Genomic DNA, 22,167 nt, shown 5'->3' with positions numbered 1-22,167 from the left:
ATTTGCAGGGCTATGGGGAAAGGGCAGGGGAGTGGGACTAGCTGAAGCTCAGTTGGAGAGCCGGCAAGGGCTCAACGGGCCCAATGGCCTCCTTCTGTGCTGTTACCAGTCTATGATTCTATGACTCCAGGCACGTCCACAAATCTGGCCACTGCCCCCGATCAAAATTGAGAGATTCTACCAATTGCTCTTATTCTGGAAGGCTTTTCAAATTATGTTCATTTTCTTTAGTGCACAGGCACGTTATAAAAGTTTTTGCATATCAAAAAATATTTAATTTACTAAGAAACTGACTAGGGGGCACCAATGAAGCTATTAAATGGTTCAGTATAAAACTATACCAGGTTACCACTGTTAAATACAACAAGTAATACTTCTTAATGGAAAGAAAATAAACAATTATGTTCTATTACGCTGCCCGATTGTGTTGGTTCATGGAAGATTTTGTTTGGGGTTATGCAAACATTTTTTAGCGGAAACTTGAAGCCTAACCTAATCAGTTCAATTTCAAACATAATTTCCCAATTGTGGCTAAACTGGAAACATTACCGCACCAGGTAGATTTCGCCCGGATTGAGTTGCTACAACTCATGGAAATAATCGAAAACTCGACCACACCAATTATAACACCCTTGCACCTTGCTTCTCACCCTAACCACATTTGTGTTTAGTGTGAACTGTGCAACATGGGCATGTACTGTAATGAGAATCTCAGGACTACTGACAATGTCTTGAGATTTTCATTACATATTCATGCAGGAACATTTGAGGATGGCTCTCCTCAAACCTTGGTATCTTTGGTATTATTTGGAAATTGAACTATCAAAAGGAACAATGTTTTTGGAACAAATATAAAAAGCTGTATAATTATCTGGTTGTGAATGGGATTGAAGATTACAAATATGGACTTGGAAAGTCAAAAGACAACAGTGGCAAGGATATATGTCTGCAGTGGTTGCTGGGAATACAGAAAGACAAATAAATTTTACTAGGGTGATAAGCACATTTCCTATAGCCTAGTAGTGCATGCTCAGAACTATTTCGGCAAATGGTGGCTAACTCTACACTGAAACAAAGAACAGAATTCTGAGCAACAGCATCATGTAGCACAACAACAACTTGTATTTATATAGCGTCTTTAACGTCATAAAACATCCCAAGGCGCTTCACAGGTGTGTCATCAAACAAAATTTGACACCAAACCACATAAGGAGATATTAGGGCAGATAACTAAAAGCTTGGTGAAAGAGGTAGATTTTAAGAAACATCTTAAAGGAGGAAAGAGGTGGAGAGGCGATGAGATTTAGGGAGGGAATTACAGAGCTTAAGCCTCAGCAGCTGAAGGCACAGCCTCCAATGGTGGAATTAAAATTGGGGATGCGCAAAAGACCAGAATTGGAGGAGCGCAGATATCTCGGAGGGTTGTACGGCTGGAGGAGGTTACAGAGATGTAGGGAAGGGCAAGGCCGTGAGGGATTTGAAAACAAGGATGAGAATTTTTAATATGAGGCGTTGCTTAACCGGGAGCCAATGTAGCTCAGCGAGCACAGAGGTAATGGGTGAACTAGATTTGGTGCGAGTTAGGACATGAGCAGCAGGGTTTTGGATGAGCTCAAGTTTACTGAGGGTGAAAGATCGGATGCTGCCGAGGAGTGCATTGGAATAGTTGGGTCTAAAGGTAACAAAGGCATGGATGAGGGTTCCAACAGCAATGACTGAGGCAGGGGCAGTCAAGTGATGTTACGGAGGTGGAAATAGGACTTTGGAGAGGAAAGGGAGGTTGGAAATGGGGCAGTAGTTTGCAAGGACAAAGGGGTCAAGGGTTGTTTTTTTGAGGAGAGGGATGACGACGGCAGATTTGAAGAAGAGGGTGCCAGTACCTGAGGAGTGAGAACCATTAACAATATCAGCTAACATGGGTGCCAGGAAGGCAAGTTGGGTGGTCAGCAGTTTAGTGGGAATAGGGATGGGGAGCAGGAGATGGGTCTCATGGAAAGATGAGTTCAGAGACGGCATCAGGAGAGTTAGGAAAGTAGAGAATGATGCAAGTTCAGGGCTAGGGCAGGGGGGAACATTAGAGGAAGTTTGGCCCGCTGGGCTAGGGGAAGGGTGGGAAGCGGCATAGGTAGCTGAATGGCAACGTTCCTGTTTAGCTGCGATTTGCAGCTCCCACACAGCCGGCTCCATGGCGTTCTAATGATAAAACCCGCAAATTTGTGGTAATTTGAATGGGCTGCCCACCCCCAAAAAAATGACAGAGAACATTGCTGAACAGATGGTCCCAATCTTAATGACAAAAAAGATCATGAGTTCCACGCACTTGTTGGAGGTGAGGGTGGAGGAGGGGTTTAAGACGTCAGTAGAGAAAAGAAGCCCGGTGTTGTCTTTGCATTCCAGGATGATCCTGTAATAGTGAGCAGTTTTGGCAGAGGGGAGGAAGACCCGATATTGCTTTATGTGGTCCAGTCAGATCTGACTGAATGACTAAACCAGTTGTCCACTATGTACATTCAAGTGTGTGGCCCTTGGATTTAACAGAGCAGAGATGAGGGCCATACCAGGGGAATGACCAGGGTGAGAGAGAGTAATAGTTTTAATAAGGACGAGGGCATCAAAGGTGGAGGTGAGGGTGTGGTTGAGCAGATTGGTAGCTGCAGAAATATTGTGGTGAATGGAAAGCTAAAGGCTGGACAATTGTGATTTTGAAAGTACAGTTGTAAGTGAATTGGGAGAGTTTTTTTCCAGGGCTGGATATGGAAGGAAGAAGGGTTTTGGAGAGGGATATGGCTGTAGAATGATACAAGAAAATGATCAGAGTTAGCCATATCTATGATTAACACGATGGGATTAGCGTGGCCACGTGACATGGTAAGGCTGTGAATAGAGATAGGGGAGTTTATATGGAGGGAGTGATTAAGGGAGGATAGGAAGGCAGTGAACTCCAAGAGAAAGAGGAGTTGAAATGGAGGTTGAAATCACTGAGGATAAAAAATCACTCACAGAGGCTGAGAAGGAAATCAGTGAAGATATCTCTGAGAAAATTGTCATGGTTCTTGGATGAGATCAATAGATTTTTTTAAACTCTTAAGGGAATCAAGGTCTATAGGGATCAGGCAGGAAAGTGAAGTTGAAGATCAGTCATGATCTTAGTGAATGGTGAAGCAGGCTGGAGGGGTCATATGGCCTTCTCCTACTATTTCTTACGCTCTTAACAAGGGTTTTAAATTAGATGCGAGATGCACAGGTAGAAGAAACGTTTGTAAAAGGATTGCAGATGGCATTCTTTAAAAATGAGAATGTTGCAGCAAAAGCAAAATACTTTAGATGCTAGAAATCTGAAATAAAGAGAGAAAATGCTCGAAACAGGTCAGGCATTATCTATGGAGAGAGAAATAGCGTTAATGTTTCAGGTCGATGACCTTTCATCAGAATGTTGAAGCATCTTTGTAGCAGTTTGCATTCTTGGCAGAAAGTTTCAAGTCCAACTTAATGACCAACTCCTGCAGTGGTCCTCTACTGGACTGACCTATTCTGGCATGAAGCAGGTTACCTCCAATTTACTAATGTGTATTAAATTGGAGAGTATTAAATTCAAGATCAAGAAAAAGGCTTTCTTTAGTATCTTGACAAATGCAGCATTCTATCACTAGGTGGATACAGGCTAATTTCTGCCAACTTTCCCCACCACTTGCCTCAGCTTAGGTATGATAAAATCTCAAGGAGCTGAATATTTGCAACTGAAAATAATTCAAAACCATTATAGTGGCTGTGTATTATTAGTCAAATCTTTCTCAGTTGATGAACTTTTCAGCATTGAAGTTAACACACAATTCTGATGAAAAGTCATCGACCTGAAACATGAACTCGGTTTCTCTCTCCACAGATGCATTTTCTGTTTTTAACACAAATGATCTGCCCACTGTGTAAATCTGCTCGTATAAGCATGCAGTAATTTTTTGGCATTTGTCCTTCAGTTAACCACTGCAACAAAGGTAGTTTAATTAGCGACAAGAACACTGCTTTTGGTGACGTCTGTCTAAGATGTGAATCATAATGGGTGAAAGTATGCTTCCCTGAGACGTGCAAAATTTTAAGACTGAAAGTCAAGCAGGTTAGAATCACCTAAAAATGTATGTGATAAAAACATGCACTAATCTGTTTAAAATAAACTCTTCGTCCAAGTTTGCACCTCATACTTCCTATACTCTCCTTGGTCCTTGTTTGAGGCGAAACCAGACCGGTCATGACCTTGACATCCTATTTGACCCCAAGCTGAGTTTCTGACTCCATATCCTCTCCAACATCAGGACTGCCTATTTCCACCTCCGTAACATTGCCCGCCTCCGCCCCTGCCTCAGATCCTCAGCTGCTGAAACCGTCATCCATGCAACTGTTATTTCAAGACACAACTATACCAATTCTCTCCTGGCCGACCTCCTACCTTGCACCCTCCCATCAACTTGAGCTCATGCAAAGTTTTTCTGCCCTTATCCTAACTCACACAAAGTCCCATGCACCCATCACCCCTGCGCAGTCACGCAATGACTCAATTTTAAAATTCTCATCTTTGTTTTCAAATCCCTCCATGGCCTCTCCCCTCCCTATCTCTGTAACCTCCTCCAGCCCTACAACCCTCCGAGATCTCTGCACTCCTCCAATACTGGCCTCTTAAGCATTCCCAATTTTCATTGCTCCACCATTGGCGTTCGTGCCTTCAGCTGTCGAGACCCTAAGCTCTGGAATTCTCTCAAGCCGATCCACCTTTAAGATGCTCCTTAAAACTTTGACCAAGTCCTTATGTGGCTCAGTGTCAAAATTTATTTGATAACGCTCATGTGAAGCATTTTGCAATGTTTCACCACATTAAAAGGCACTATATATTAAGTGTCAGCCCTCACCTCCGAGTCAGAAGGTTGTGGGTTCAAGCCCACTCCAAAGACTTGAGCACAAAAATCTAGGCTGACACATCAGTGCAGTATGGAGGACGTGCTGCACTGTCAGAGGTGCTATCCTTCAGATGAGACATTAAACCGAGGCCCTGTCTGCTCTCTCAGGTGGACATAAAAGATCCCATGGCTCTATTTTGAAGAAGAGCCGAAGAGTTATCCCTGGTGGCCTGGTCAATATTTATTCCTCAATCAACATTGCTAAAACAGATTATCTGGTCATCATCACATTGCTATTTGTGGGAGCATGCTGTGCACAAATTGGCTGCCGCGTTTCCTACAACAGTGACTACTTAAAAAAGTATTTCATTGGTTATAAGGCGTTTTGGGAGATCCGGTGGTCGCGAAAGGTGTTATATAAATGAAAGTCTTAAAATTTTTTTTAGAAGTACAAGGTGTTTTTGCATGAATGATGCTATCCGCTCTTCTCTTCTTTGGCAGTCCCCCGCAGTCGAGGATGACTTGCTTCCACACTAAAATTTTCTGTCACAGATGGAGCAAATGGTGGATGGAGGGACGGGTGGGTGGGGTGCTTGATTTGTCGTTCGATCCTTCCGCTCTTTGTACTGGGCTTTGTTGTGTCATTGCACATCACATGACTGGGAGAGGATTCTTTTGTTTTTATTTGTTCATGGGATGTGGGCGTCGCTGGCAAGGCCTGCATTTATTGCCCATCCCTAATTTTCCTTGAGAAGGTGGTGGTGAGTTGCCTTTTTGAACTGCTGCAGTCTGGATGGTGAAGGTGCTCTCTCAGTGCTTGCTACAATATGATGAATGACCAGAATTACAATGGGATCAGTTGACTTGAAGAAGCATTACTAAAAGAAACAAGCACATCACAGCAACTTGCATAGATTATCAATGGTTTGATATCGGTACATAATATGTCTGTAAATAGAACATTACTGACTACTTTTATTGTGTAAAGATGAAAGCGTACAGCTATAGCAGATCATGTCAGATAATTTTGCATCTAAAAAATTGAAAATATATAATTGCAAAAAAATTATTTTTGTAGAAATTTTGCAGCAACATTTCCTATTCTTGTATTCTAGATACACCTTTCCCTTTTTTAAACCAAGTAGTTTCCCATCTTTAGTTCTTATCCTAACAGAAAAATCTATATCCATTTTCTGTCAGAAAATCACCTTTTACAATGGGTAATTTTAGCAGGCACTTTCAGGTACTATCTTGAGTCTAGTGATGCATGAATGCACGATCATTCATATCTAAATGGTGTGCATACTTTAAAACCAGAGATCAAATAATGATGTTACAAACAAAGATTTTGGTTGGTTGCAGCCTTATTCAGAGAGCTTTTCAAGGTTTCCAGCTGCATCTTTTGCAAGTGGACTTAATTCACAAAACAGCAAGATGAATACCAGCAGCAACATTTAACTTCAGTGGAACATAGTTTCCTTGGAACCATGTCCTCACTGAGACACATAACCAGAGGTGAGAGCCACTGCATCGCCCAGAAATACATCTAAATGCAATTTCAGACACAAATATTTAAAAACATGAACAAATTAATACATTCAAATGAATTGTTAAAAGTGACAGACAATTTTGAATGTTTAAGTAAAAATTAAGACTGAGTAATTTATTGATCTTATTAAGGACACAGATACAAAGTACAGTTGAAAGGCCACATAACATTAAATGAAAAGACCATCATTACTGCCACTTCAGAAAAGCAGCTACAACACTACTGGTAAACAACAAATTCCTTCACCTTTTCATACACCACCAGTTATAATGGCAAGTAGGCAATTTTAATTCATAGCTACTATATTTAATTTTTTTAGTAAAGCTTTGAAGTGTATGCTGGTTGAAATACAATACTGAAAGAAGTCTATAGAAGATTTAACAAAATGCTACAGCAGAGCCAGTTTAGCACTGAGATTTGCATCAGAAGGATTTTTTGTTTGTTCTTGATCCACAGCAGTTAAGATTCTGGCTTTACATACAGATAGCAGACTGTTTATGTAATTCAGTTCAGTCTATACAAAACAGCTGTCATTATCTGTATGTATACAGTAAAAACAAAACTGTACATTCATGTATATTACTTTTGTTCTCACTTTTGAGCGCTTAGGTGACTTGATAATTGAAGATACTCTTGCTTGCAAATGAAATCAAAAGGCACATCTGAAAAAAGATGCATGCTTACAACAATTAGTGAAAGAAATTCTTAATTTCTTTTGTTATTACTGCTTGTTTTTCATAAACCAAACTACAGTATCCTACATACTAGTGCAGGTTAGACAGCTTTTCCCATTCAAAAATTCCAAATTAGTGTTATAATTTCTTGTCTAATATTTGCAGCAGCCAACCAATAGAACTTGAGATACAGAAACAACAATTTGAAAAAGCGCTATATTTCATAAACTCTCTCAGTCCATAGGTGATCTGCAAATATTTACTGCATCGGTAAACTATCTGTAAAGCCCATACTAACAATTGAATAGTCACACATGATCAGCATTATAATAACCTTCTTGATGTCTGTAAAATTCCATCACTTAACAAGGCCACTAGAGCTCAAATAAGTCTCAAGGATTTATCTCATTGGCTCAGTGCAATGATTGATTCAAATAATTTAATTCATTTGTACAGTGCAAATGCAAACTTGTGTTACACTTCAAGGTAATTATGTTGGCACTGCAAGTCTGAGGAAAGAAAATGCTACTGATCACCTGAGAGGAGATCACAACAGTGAACTGTGCTGTGGTCTAAATGAAAGAAACATGAAGATTCAGTTTTACTCCAATATCAGTTTCTTAATTGCACAATCTTCGAGTGCACAGCTACTAACAAGACGACAAAAAAGGTAAAAAACAGCAATACATTTTCTTGCCCCAGTGCCTTAATACAGATGCCTGATTTCCCACAGTGCTGGCAAGAAAATTTAGTGTCAGTGAGGAATTTCTGCATTTTCCAGCAATGGCAGTCCACCTCTGTGCAAAGGAGGATGTGATAACTCTCGTTTGTAAGTCTTTGGTGGAAGTTTTGGCAGCTGTGGACTAGAGTTCTGTCTGGGAGGTACAGGTGGAGCAGAAGGATAAGTCGGGTTGTTGTGGTTAGAACAATGCCGCATAACCCTGGGAGAAGGTGTCGGAGGAGGAGGAGTACTAGGAGAAATGAGGTTAGCGCTGGATTCTCTATACCAATCTTGATCCCGATGAAGGCGGCCCTTTGGTGCTGGCTGAAGATTAAAGGGATCATTCATGAAGATCTCAGGAGGCCTTGTTGGTATGGGTGGAGGTGTATCAGGCAGTGGATCCCTTGGAGGAGGTGGAGGCGCGCTGTGTAGTGGCCCATCAGAGGGACCACATAATACGGGAATCCTAGGCAGCCGGGGTGGAATAGCAGGAGGACTATCTGGAATCTGTAAATAGAGAGATAAATTCAAATCAGAATTTCTTCCAACTAATTAGTGAGAAATGTCAACAGTGAAATATTGAAAATTCAACTAAAAGGGCAAAAACAGCATCAGTATTTGTAAGGGCTACAATGGTGAACAAATCTCTTTTTTTATTCCATATTTGTGCAGGACATCCACTTCAAGCAAATACCACATTTAGCCATGTGTAGATGTGTTTCCTACACAAATCATATAGCTGAACTATTATACAACAACTTGTGTTAGGATCAAAGGGAAAATCAACAGGAATAACCTAGAGAAACTATCTGGATTTCTCATTCAGTAAGCAGGTTGTCCAATGAGGAACTGACCCATATAAACCAGGAATGTGACAGGTTCAATTCCTCGCTTACACTCATTTATGCCTCTTACAACACCAAAAACTCACCAAGTCTGACAAACTGATTTGGTTCTTTACACAATGACAACAAATAGCATTCATATCTAATATTGTATAATATCCCAAAGCGACTTAGGAAGGCGAGAACTGATGTTGATGCAAGAGAAAATTTATGGGGAGATGACCAAAGGCATAGTCAAAGAGGTATGTTTTGAGGAGGCTTTTGATAAAGAGTGGAAGGGTTTAGGAAATGCATTCAGAATGTGGAATGAGGAAAGGACAAGATGCAAAGCAGGCTGGTGTTGAAAGAACGCATTGGCGCATGGGGCTAGAGGAGACTGCTGAGTTAAGGCCAGGGAAAGATTTGTAAATGAGGATAAGGCTTTTGAATTCAATCTGCTGGGGCAGGGAAGCCAACTTCCACCTCCGTAACATCACCCATCTCCGAACCCTGCCTCAGCTCATCTGCTGCTGAAACCCTCATCCATGCCTTTGTTGCCTCTAGACTTGACTACTCCAATGCTCTCCTGGACAACCCTCCATTTTCCACCCTCCAAAAACTTGAGCTCATCCAAAACTCAGCTGCCCGTATCCTAACTCGCATCAAGTCCCATTCACCAATCACCCCTGTGCTTGCTTTAATTTTAAAATTCTCATTCTTGTTTTCAAATCCTTCCATGGCCTTGCCCTATTTCACCTCTGTGACCTCCTCCAGCCCTACAACACTCCGAGATCTCTGCGCTCCTCCAATTCTGATCTCTTGTGCATCCCCAATTTTAATCGTTCCACCACTGGTGGCTGTGCCTTCAGCTGCCTAGGCCATAAGCTCTGGAATTCCTTCCATAAACCTCTTCACTTCTCTAGCTCTCTCTCCTCCTTTAAGACGCTCCTTAAAATCTACCTCTTTGGCTAAGTTCCTGTCCCAATATCACATGTGGCTCAGTGTTAAATTTTGTTATTAACGCTTCGGTGAAGCACCTTGGGACATTTTACTATGGTAAAGGAGCTATATAAATTCAAGTTGTTGCTGTTATTATACTGACAATGGAGGTGATAGGGGAGCAGGAAAGGATGCAAGAGGCAGATTTTGGACAAGTTGTAATTTAAATAGGATGCAATTCAGGAGGCCAGTAAGCAGAGTATTGGAAAATTTGAACCTGGAAGGATGAAAGCACAGATGCAAATTTCAGTGACAGCTTGAGTCAGGTAAAGGTGGAGGTGGATGGTGATGTAAGGGTTAAAACACAGCTCAGGTATAAACGAGACACCAAGGTTGCACACTGACAGATTCAACCCGAGTGAGCTGATGGGGAGAGGATTGGAGTCACAGGCTATGATGAGGGGCTTTTAGCAAGGGCTTAATTGGATGGATTTGGTAAGTTGGAATAGGTCTTAATTATCCACCACAATGTCAGACAAACAAATAGACTTTGATCACGTAGTGGAGGGCGGTGATGGAGAGGTGGAGCAGTGTCGTAAATGTATGCATTATTTCATAAGCATACATATAGAACCTGACTTCATGCCGACAGATGAAGTCACCAAGCGGCAGCATATTTTCCTGGAAAAGGCAAGCCAAGAGATGCCATTGTAGAAGCTATAATGACTACAGTGGACAGGTAATATTGAAACGAAGCAGGAACATGGTCATGGGTATACCAAGGAAGAGAGATGGTGGATGACAATGGAGTGGTCACCTGTGTCAAATACAATGGAAAGGCTGCAGAGGACAAGGAGAGACAGTGAACCATGGCTGGAGTCACCAAGAATCAGATAACTAACCAAGACTGTCTCAGGTGTAGTGGGCAGGTTGCAAACGTGACTGAAAGGCAGCAATGGGAAAGGGAGCATAGAGCCAGGTGACTACATCTATGAAAATTTTAGGATGGAAAGGGAATTCACTGGAGAGAACAAAGGAGTTGAGGGTGAGCTTTTTCAGCAGAGTGAAAACAGCAATTATGTAAAATAGAGGGACAGAATCTGATCAAAAGGAGCCACTGATAATGGCAGTGAGCTGAATGTAAATTGAAATTTTGTGCTTCAGGTCCCTTAGTTTGTGTTCTATTTGATTAACCTACTTATCTAAAATGGTGGGGAACCAAGGTCTAATAAGGATGAGGAACTTCATGTAATTAATATAAGTAGAGAAAAAATACTAGAGAAACTAATGGGACTAAAAGCCGACAAATCCCCTGGACCTGACGGCCTACCTCCCAGGGTTCTAAAAGAGGTGGCTGCAGAGATAGTGGATGCTTTGGTTTTGATCTTTCAAAATTCCCTAGATTCTAGAACGGTCCCAGCAGATTGGAAGGTAGCAAATGTAACATTGCTATTCAAGAAAGGAGGGAGAGAAAAAACAGGGAACTACAGGCCAGTTAAGCATGACATCAGTCATCAGGAAAATGTTGGAATCTACTGTAAAGGAAGTGGTATTGGGGCACTTAGAAAATCATAACATGATTAGGCAGCGTCAACATGGTTTTATGAAAAGGAAATGGTGTTTAACAGAGTTTTTTTGGAGAATGTAACTAGCAGGGTAGATAAAGGGGAACCAGTGGCTGTAGTATATTTGGATTTCCAAAAGGCATTCGATAAGGTACCACATAAAAGGCTATTACATAAGATAAGGGCTCATGGGATTGGAGGTAATGTATTAGCATGGATAGAGGATTGGTTAACAGACAGAAAACAGAGCAGGAATGAACGGGTCTTTTTCAGGTTGACAGGCTGTAATTAGTGGGGTGCCGCAAGGATCACTGCTGGGGCTTCCGCTATTTACAATCTATATTAATGACCTAGATGAAGGGATCGTGTATAACGTATCCAAGTTTGCTGATGATACAAAGCTAGGTGGGACAGTAAGCTGTGAGGAGAACACAAAGAGTCTGCAAAGGGATATAGATAGACTAATTGAGTGGGCAGTAAGGTGGCAGACGGAGTATAATGTAGGGAAATGCGAGGTTATTCACTTTGGTAGGAAGAATAAAAAAAAACAGAATATTTTTTTAAATGGTGAGAAACTTTTAAATGTTGGTGTTCAGAGAGATTTGGGTGTCCTTATGCAAGAAACACAGAAAGTTAGCATGCAGGTACAGCAAGCAATAAGGAAGGAAAATAGCATGTTGCCCTTTATTGCAAGGGGTTTGGAGTATAAGAATAAGGAAGTCTTACTATTGTAAAGGGCCTTGGTGAGACCATACCTGGAGTATTGTGCACAGTTTGGGTCTCCTAATCTAAGAAAGGATTTATTTGCCTTGGAGGCGGTACAACGGAGGTTCACTAGATTGATTCCTGGGATGAGAGGGCTGTCTTATGATGAGAGATTTTGTAGAATGGGCCTATACTCTCTGGTGTTTAGAAGAATGAGACGTGATCTGATTGAAACATACAAGATTCTGAAAGGGATTGACAGGGTAGATGCTGAGAGGTCGTTTCCCCTGGCTGGAGTGTCTAGAACTAGGGGGCATAGGATAAGGGGTAAGCCATTTAAGACAAAGATGAGGAGGAATTTCTTCACTCAGAGGATTGTGAATCTTTGAAATTCTCTGCCCTAGAGGGCTGTGGATGATGAGTCTCTGAATATATTCAAGGCTGGGATTGATAGATTTTTGGAGTCAAGGCGAATCAAGGGATATGGAGATCGGGCGGGAAAGTGGAGTTGAGGTCGATGATTGGCCATGATATTGAATGGCGTAGCAGGCTCGAGGGGCTGTATGGCCTACTCCTGCTCCTATTTCTTATGTTCTTATGTTAATGGCTCTCTCTGAAACAGCCACCTAGATAGCATAGTTGGTGATTGTTCCCATATGAACTGAGCCATATGGGAACAAGATTGGGCACTGAGCTTGCAGATGAGATTTTCCCAATTATTCAGTGAGAAATGCAGTAAGAGTAGCATTTTAGCTGGGGAAAAACTGCCACTATGATTCCAGCCCAAGAATTTTATACAAGGTGGAAGTAGGAGATGACATGTTACATTATCTGTCATAATTTTTTTTATATGCATGCTACACACAGGATTTCCCCAGAAACAATCAAACTAGGTTTATTCCTATACTATCTGGAGGAAACCTAAAGAAGAAAGAAATTATTATTTCAGTATTATTCCACATTGTACCATGAGGTACAGTACTTCCTTTACCTTAGAATTTGCCACGTCTAGGTCAGGCTTCCTTCGTTGGGGAAGAGGTGGAGGAGTCGGTGAGTCTTCACTTGGCTTATTAAGACTTAAAATGGATTCTGGAAACAGTTAAAGGAGAGATTAAATGAAAATCATTTATATCATGTTTATATTTTAATAGCCCCTCCCTCCCCAAAAAAACAGTAACTTGCATTTATATAGCCAATTTAACGTAGAAAATTCCCAAAGGTGCTTCACAAAAGACTGCCAAAAACTGTTGCTGAGCCAAAGTAGATGTTAGAAAGAGTGACCAAAAGCTTGATCAGAGGTATTTTAATGAGGGTCTTAAAGATGGAGAGGAAGGTGCAGGCGAAGGTATTTAAGGAGGAATTCCAGAGCATGGGGTCTAGACAGCTGAAAGCACCGCTGCCAATGGTGGGACGAAGGGAGTGGAGGATGCACAAAAGGCCTGTGTCAGAGGAATGAAAGGAACAAACTTGCATTTATATAGTGCCTTTCACGATCTTAGGACCTCTCAAAGCGCTTTACAGCCAATGAAGCACGTTTTGAAGTGTAATCACTGTTGCAATGTAGGAAATGTGGCAGACAATTGTGCACAGCAAGCTCCTACAAACAGCTGTGTGATAATGACCAGATAATTTGTTTTTGTTATGTTGATTGAGGGATAAATATTGGCTAGGACACCTGGGATAACTCACCTGCTCTTCTTCGAAATAGTGCCATGCAATCTTTTACGTCCACCTGAGAGAGCGTCTCATTCGAAAAACGGCACCTCCGACAGTACTGCATTGGAGCGTCAACCTAGATTTTTGTGCTCAACTCTCTGGAGTGGGACTTGAAGCCACAATCTTCTGACTCAGAGGCGAGTGTGCTACCAACTGAGCCATAGCTGACGCTTATGGGGAGTTCGGGGAGGGCTCTAGGACTGGAGAAGGTTGCAGAGATAGGAGCGAGGCCATGGAGGGATTTAATTGAGTAACAAATACTCAACATCATTTTAAATTTCATCAGCAACTGATGAAGGTGAAAGGTAAATGTGTTCAACTTACTGGATGGTGGCAGCAAGACAGGTGCAAAAATGCTGTTACTACCTGTAAAGGAAAATGACAAATGTTTTAGAAGTATGACTGATAATTAAGTCACAACAACATAAATTATGTCAGAACACAGTGATTTATACAAATGGAATGGAATCTTTTTATTCTAAATCAACATAACCCCATTAAATTATAAATCATGTTCCATGGAGATATACATGCAAATTATAGGCTTACCTTGTTGAATGCCAAAAGTTTCTGCATCAAACCAATAACATTTTAATTAAATTTTAGCTGATCTCCCACAGTATGGCTCACACACAGCCGAGTGACAGCAGTGCATCCCCATGGTCTCATTTTGAACCAGGAAGAGAAGCACATCGGGGCCTGGAAAGTGGGGCACAACAGGGTAACGTGGACAGGGGGAAATTGAGTTTCAGATTTTTAAAATGAATAACCACTGGACCTTGAGGGAGGAAAGGGCTTACTTGTTGAATAATGCTGAAAACTGTAATGGTAACTGTTCTCAGAGATTCTTTTTTAACATAGTGGTTAGTTTTATGGATACCTTTAGCATTTTTCACCCCAAATTGTCATATTCCTTTTTATTAATCCTAATATAAATGTTATTTATAGAGCTTTATATTTAGTTGGGTCAGAAATCATTAAGGTGACAAACTAATTTGAAAAACTAAATTGAATGGCACAATTGGTTCATTCATGTGCTAACTTCTGCTGGAATGTTGGTTGGTTTTGTGCAGGATCTATATTCATGACTAGTACCTTTCCAGATATGTATTTGAGCTAATCAGTATGGTTCATTTAATAGATAGTTGTTATTTGAGCTAAACAGAAAATTGTGACACATATTTCTGCTACAGACACATTTATGGTGCCACCCTACATATTTAATATGTGATGTGCTATACACAAGCCTTTTAATTAGATGTGTAGATATTAGTAATGCACACTGTTATAACACAAAACTTGATGTAAATGCATCTTTTACAATAGGATTCAACATATGTTTAGCTAATGCAACGATATGAACAAAAGTGCGAGTCTGTCATATCACTGGGCAATTGCAAATAAAATGAAGGTATTTGAAAGGCTTTGTGAAAATTGCATCAGAATATTACTTTAGTGGCATTTAATTGCAACTATGGTAGCAAACAATGAGATGATCATAAATACTAACACTCATCTTTGTAGATACAAAGTGATAAGATAAGTATTCATAATCTTCAGATTATTGAGAAAATTTGTTATTCAGATGGTTAGAATTATCTGCTAAGTAATCATAGCCAGACAAAAGCATCAAATTAACATTCATACAAGTAGACTATGAAGAGGCCAGTCAAGAAAACAAGTTGGGCTAGACTTTCGGCACATCATTGCCCATTTAAACGCTGAGATTCAGGCTATCGCCCATTTTTGATGAAAAATGGAAACTACTGCCCGATTGTAACCCATTTATTGCCAGCGTAACTTTCGACATACAGTAATGAGCTGCATCACCCGGCCTATTTCAAAAAAAAGTTATGACGTCATCCTGTGCATGGCCGAGAATACTGGTTATAATGGAAAGTAGCACCCGATTATTGCCGAGCGCTACTTTCGGCATTTTGTCCATAATTCGGCCAAATGATCACCGGCCTAAAAAGACCCTGAAAAAGCTGCAATCACCTGACCTTAACTCGGCACTCTGGATCTTTAATAAAAGGCGGCTTGAAGTGCTTGTCAGGAGAAGCAATTTGAGAGTGATTTTAAGGGCGTTTTTGACTCTTGCCAATCATCTAATCACATCTGTATTTGTTGAGGACAAATTAAGAGGAGAGATTAAGGGCATTTATAGTGATGTGGCCTATAATTTCTCAACCAGTATTGATGACTAATCACATGCTGCAGAATAGAGATGGGAGAAGGTTTATTGAAGATGTACCCAAAGAGATGGCATACTGCTCATGAGGAGGAGACGAAACACCCAACGCATTTACAGGGATAAGCGATCATACCTGGACTTGTCCAATAACACGTGCGTTAGAAGGCTGCGATTCTGAAAGGGGGTCATCAGTGAGATATGCCAGCTAATTAAGGGAGATCTGCAGCCTACCAGCACCATCAGGACTGCACTGCCCGTTGAGGTTAAGGTTACTGCGGCACTTTCCTTCTAAGCATCAGGCTCCTTTCAGGGCTCAGCTGGTGACATTTGCGGTAATCTCTCAGCAGGTCATACATTGTTGCATTCGACAGGTGACTGAAGCCCTTTACGCATGCAGGATGGACTTTATAAATTTTCCTATGACCAGGGAGGCACAGAGCGAGGGGGCTTTGGGTTTCTCAAGAATAGCAAACTTCTCCAAAGTGAAGGGAGCAATAGACTGTACGCACATCGCCCTGTGAGCACCTTTACAGGATGCAGAGGTGTTTCGGAACCGAAAGGGATTCCACTCCTGAATGTGCAGCTCGTTGTCGACCTCAAGCAAATAATCATGGCAGTAAATGCAAATTTTCCAGGGAGCATCCATGATGCACACCTCGTGTGAGAGCACTGTCTCTGACCTGTTTAAGAGTCAGCCACAAGGTCACGGTTGGATGCTGGGGGGATGAAGGATATGGCCTTGCTAGATGGCACATGACCCCCCTGCATAAGCCCCAGACAGGAGCAGAGAAACTCTACAACGAAAGCCATATAGCTACACGCAATGCCATTGAAAAGACAATTGGAGTGATGAAGCAGTGCTTCAGATGCCTGGACCACTCAGGAGGCAACCTACAATATCACATTGAGCAGGTCGCTGAGTTCATTGTGGTATGCTGCATTGTTGCATAACCTAGCTATCAGGAGAGGCCAACAATTGCCAGATGGGACCACCGGTCCACCTCAGAAGAGAGGGGCGGTGGAAGAGGAAGACTAGGAGGAAGACGGGGACCTCGGGGAGGACAATCAGCCTGGTGATGAACCCATCCCCCACCACATCACTAGAAAAGCCCCATGGTAGTTTCGCAGCTGCAAAACTCTTGCGTCAGCAGCTTATAAATGAACACTTGGTGTGAAGTTACGTTGGTGACAGTTACAGTTGCGTTTCATTTCATCCTTGCCTGGCCATGGCTTGCAACCCTTGTATTGATGTTTTACCATATGTTATTAGAAGATACTTCACAACAATTGTAAAGCTAAATAAAACATTTTAATAATTTCACAGGTACTTTAAACATTTATTTAACAAACATATAGAATCCCCCCCACCCCACCAATCTCCAAAACTGAACAAAAATGTTAACACAACAATATAACAACACCCTCCCACCATCCCCAACAGTCAACATTTAAAAAAGATAATAATATACAGCCCCCCACTCCCTACCTGCGGCCACACTGCCCTCCTGTTACTTGACCGACCCCCCCCCCCCTTGTTGTAATCCCCCTTTTCCCACGTAATCCCTAAGTAATGGGACCAAGACGTCTTGCAGCAGAGCACCTCAAGGGCTGCTGCTGTGGTTGGGTGACGTCGGCAGAATTACCTCAGTGAATGGAGGAGAAGACATTTGCGAAGAAATTCTTCCTCCCGTCTCGCATTTGTCGTGCTGGTTGGTGGTACGGCACCTTGGGGTGCAGTGCTGTATCCTGAAACTATCGCGTGCCGCAAGGCATCGACAGAGTCGGTCGTTCGCTCCATTGCCGCAACTATCTGCTCCATGCCCTCCGTTATTCTTGCAGACAGTGCGGCAATGTTGCCGGTCAACCCACCAAGCACCTGGAGGAGCTCTTGACCTATGTCGACGCTCACCCTCGACAGTGACACCATGTCCTCATTAACATCTGCCCATCGCAGTGCGTGCCTACCTCGCCGACTCAACCTCCGCGGGGTCGGCATGGGCACTGGACGATTTGGAGTGGCCTACTGCAAGCTGCTTGGCCCTGCTACTTCATCCATTGAGGATGACGAGGCCGCAGGTACCACAGATAAGACATCAGGCTCGATTTCGTCCTCTTCCTCCTCACTTTGCTGTTCGTCACCCGTAGTGATCACGACCTGCAGCGGTACTGGTGTTGCTGCAGGGGCCTCCCGTTGCGCCTGGGGAGCTGGAAAACATAATTGAGGTTATTAGAAAACAAGGGGAGACATGAGAATGCTTGCGTTGCGCAGGCATATGTACGAGGAGCAACACTACTGCAATAAATGTGAACAAGTGACGTCACATATGATTAACATGAGAGCACAGAAATTGCATGCATAACATTACATTATTCATATATTATAACCAAATGCCATTAAATTACTTTAAATTACCACTGCTTTACACATTACTCACGTGGCACAACAACGGGATCTTCACCACCATGGATGGCAGAACGATTATGGGTGCCCACTAATGCTGCGGCACGTTCCTCCAGATCGGTGAGGGTGCAGCTCAGCAGGCCCTCCTCCAGTTCGCCCCTGCTCGGCATGATTCTTAGATAGCTTCCTCTGCAAACATGACAAGAGCATGGCATAAGCTAATTGACTTGGTACTATTATGGAAACACAACAGATATTGTAATCCACAATTAGTCACCCCACATGCTATTCATCTTTAAGGTTATATGCTAATACGGTTTGTATCCACAATGGATACATGGTTATAACATCTATGTTCAGAGAAAATATTTAATAAGATCATGTTTATGAACTAATACTTAACACCAAACATCTTGCGTACAATCTCCAGGAAAGGTCCCATCCACGGGCCGTGCCATTCGGTGCCTGAGGGGAGGTAGTCGGTTTATTTGAATCGATGGAGGGCCCCCAGGAGAGGGGGACATCAAGACCGCTGGTGAGCTCGGCAATGACAGTACTGTAATGGGAGGGGGCACCGTGTCCAAGGGCTGTGCTCGGAGCTAATGTCCCAAAGTGTCCCAGGGCAGGCAGTGAGCCAGGGCAGCTCTCCCCCAGTCCAGGCTGGGTCACTGTGTGAGTGACAGCAGCCGGAGAGACTCACACAGTTCAGGTAAAGCTGACTGGACCTCTCAGTGCTCAGTCGTACCCCATCCAGCAACGAAACCAAAAAGGAGAAGGTGCCCAAGTTAAAGAGTTGCTCACAGCACACAAGAATTCTCCTTCTAAACTAAAATGGTAGAAATGCCGAATGTTTGCTGTCTGTCTGTTTTCACATTTTCGATCAAAGCCTTTAAATAATAATACTGTTCATTAAATGTAAGGTATCTCAGCAAAATTAGACTTAAATGGCGCAGGTGCCGACCCCAGTCCAAATCTTAGCAGGGAAGCTACCCAAGATTACGCAGCTTAATTACAATCCAGCAGATTGACATTCTAATTAATGAGTCATTGCATCATTACAATTTAAAATGTAATAATTGAATACTTAACTCTTGCCGATGCAACGAGACTGTTCCACTGCTTGCGGCACTGGTCTGCCTCACGCCTATCGTGGGCCACCGATGATACCAGGGCAGTGATATCGCCCCATATTTTTTGATAAATGCGGGGGAGGTTTCCTATGCCTACCCTGGGTTAATTGGCCCCACCGATTTTCCACTTCATTCACCAGGGCCTCATTAGAGAATGTTTTCACCCTCCTTCTCCCTGAAAGCTCCTGCTGCATACTCTTATCTGTAGATTCTTCGTTTGACATCTTACACACTGCACACACTTCTTTCCACCTTCCTTCTCTCGCTCTTTGTCTTCTGATCATGCGCAGATGACCCCTGACCTCCTGAGCCACGGGAAAAGTTCTTTGCTGAAAAAAAACGCGCATGCACAGAACAACCGTTGCTATGGACGCCTGCCTTGCACGACTGAATACATTGCTAAGACCTATTTCACATTGCTAAGGCTATCGCCCAAATTAAAAAGGTGAAACTAGCAGTTTTTAAAATGGGCGCTATTCCAGCGATCCTGAAAAATAAAATAAGCACGAAGGCCGGAAATATCGCCCATTTTTGGACGATAGTGATCATAGTGGAAAGTCTAGCCCAAAAAAGCCAACAGCAGAAGTGGAGACATTTAAAAACCCAGCATGGGCTCACATACCACCAGCAATATGAACAGGAGCAAAGATTGTGGAGCAGATTGAACTTGAACCACCTGCAGAAAACACACAAATAAGTGGAAGTGATAAACACAGCAGCCAGAACATTAGTCACTGTATGGGCTGGTATTAGAGGATTAGAGATTCGTAGTAGATAGGAATCATATATGTATAGATTCAATAGTAGTCATTGACCAGCTAATCTTACCCATGATTCTCTGCTGACATGGGAATGTTAGAAATTGTTTGAATGTACGCAAAGGCAGTCAAAGCAGCTTTTGATTGAGCAGATAACAAGCAGCCACAGGCTGCTAGTGAAGGTCAAATTGTTAAATAACATGCAGAGTAGAAATTAGAGTTTGTTTAACAAAACATTTCAAAAATATTTGAAATTTAGTTATTCTAAAGAAACAGAAAATAAGGCAGATCATTGGAATTAAGGTACCCATCAAGATTAAAGTGAGATAGTGTGGGCACCATCCAAGACTAGAGAGAGTTTAAAATGGGCCTTTGGTACCAGATCGGGCACTGCTTGTTTGGAGTAAAAGTGATAAGGCGAATTCCAGTGAGGTAAAATAATGTATAACATGGACAAAGTAGGGTTGATGAAAAATTACTGGAGACAGGAGTGGCGAAGATACTATCTCAGGCCTGAGTGACAATGGTATTTTGACCACTAGAACCAATTAAAAAAGATGATTTTGTTAAAAAAAAACATATATGGACACTGGCCAAGCAAACCTCTGATAAGAAATAGGTTAAAACATCGATACTCATGGAATAGCTTTACACAGGGACTGCTGAAAGAACTGGAACAGACTGGAGACGATGTCACCTGTGTCCGAGAAGTTCCAGAGAGCAAGGGCTGCGAGCTACTCGTTAAACTATCGGCTGTTGTTAAGTACATTACGCTGTAAGCTTAATAAATCTTGATCTATTGCTCAAATATACTGACTGCTGCCTAATTGGTGTCTTGTCCAAGAACCGCTAAAAAGTTCTGGATCATGGTCTGTGTGACTATTGTCCCTACCATGTATCTGTCCTAATATTTATGAATCAATCATTTTAAGTAAGGCAAAGTACAATTTTAAAATTCATTTTTAACCTACTCTCCTCAAAATACCAACTTTAGCCGAGTTATTGTTAGACGGGTACTACCTGTCCTCCAGTACCTCAAGTAATAATTTCTTGTGCATAAGCAAAAATGTAATGTGTCGGCAGGTTATGTGACTATGGAGGGTATTACAACCAATTCTGATGCTGCACTCGATCAAATATACATAAATGGAGTTCTGCATTAACACCAATTCTTTTCCGTTGTGACCCCAAAGGTATCCACTATTGTCGCGGCTGAAATGAACTAACTCAGCACGTATCGTGAATTAAACCTTCTGGCTTGTATGGTTTATTGCAAAACCAGTCAATGCCATTACCTATGAGACTGTTGGGGAGTTTTGAAAAATATACCCGAGGATTCCCAAATATTCCACCAAAAGATTCGAATGACAAAACTCCACTTGAAACGTTATGCTTTTAAGGGGACATAAGAACATATGAATTAGGAACAGGAGTAGGCCATCTAGCCCCTCGAGCCTGCTCCGCCATTCAAAAGATCATGGCTGATCTGGTCGTGGACTCAGCTCCACTTACCCGCCCACTCCCCATAACCCTTAATTCCGTTATTGGTTAAAAATCTATCTATCTGTAATTTGAATACATTTAATGAGCTAGCCTCAACTGCTTCCTTGGGCAGAGAATTCCACAGATTCACAACCCTCTGGGAGAAGAAATTCCTTCTCAACTCGGTTTTAAATTGGCTCCCCCGTATTTTGAGGCTGTGCCCCCTAGTTCTAGTCTCCCTGACCAGTGGAAACAACCTTTCTGCCTCTATTTTGTCTATCCCTTTCATTATTTTAAATGTTTCTATAAGATCACCCCTCATCCTTCTGAACTCCAACGAGTAAAGACCCAGTCCACTCAATCTATCATCATAAGGTAACCCCCTCATCTCCGGAATCAGCCTAGTGAATCATCTCTGTACCCCTCCAAAGCTAGTATATCCTTAGTAAGGTGACCAAAACTGCACGCAGTACTCCAGGTGCGGCCTCACCAATACCCTGTACAGTTGCAGCAGGACCTCCCTGCTTTTGTACTCCATCCCTCTCGCAATGAAGGCCAACATTCCATTCGCCTTCCTAATTACCTGCTGCACTTGCAAACTAACTTTTTGGGATTCATGCACA

General features: G+C 42.2%; 1 protein-coding gene across 3 annotated transcripts in view; it reads right to left on the bottom strand.

The window, feature by feature from the left end:
- Positions 1 to 6,522: 6,522 nt before the first annotated feature.
- The window catches only part of sos2 (son of sevenless homolog 2 (Drosophila)), a 165,754-nt gene continuing 150,109 nt past the window's right edge, over positions 6,523 to 22,167 (bottom strand). The window contains exons 21-24 of one of the 3 annotated variants that reach the window (XM_070879245.1): positions 19,927 to 19,980; positions 13,904 to 13,945; positions 12,855 to 12,952; positions 6,523 to 8,337 (exon numbers count right to left, since the gene is read on the bottom strand). In XM_070879245.1, coding sequence (XP_070735346.1) covers positions 7,864 to 8,337; positions 12,855 to 12,952; positions 13,904 to 13,945; positions 19,927 to 19,980 — 668 coding nt within the window. In that variant the 3' untranslated portion in view covers positions 6,523 to 7,863. Of the gene's footprint in view, positions 8,338 to 12,854; positions 12,953 to 13,903; positions 13,946 to 17,340; positions 17,979 to 18,208; positions 18,364 to 19,926; positions 19,981 to 22,167 lie in introns of those variants that run through there. The other 2 variants (XM_070879246.1, XR_011593122.1) reach the window with 2 other exon arrangements.

The sequence above is a fragment of the Pristiophorus japonicus genome, chromosome 4 (assembly GCF_044704955.1).
Source record: "Pristiophorus japonicus isolate sPriJap1 chromosome 4, sPriJap1.hap1, whole genome shotgun sequence".
Classification (NCBI taxonomy): Eukaryota; Metazoa; Chordata; class Chondrichthyes; family Pristiophoridae; genus Pristiophorus; species Pristiophorus japonicus.
Note: the sequence above shows the minus strand (reverse complement) of the source record. Positions and strands in the feature narration are given on the sequence as shown.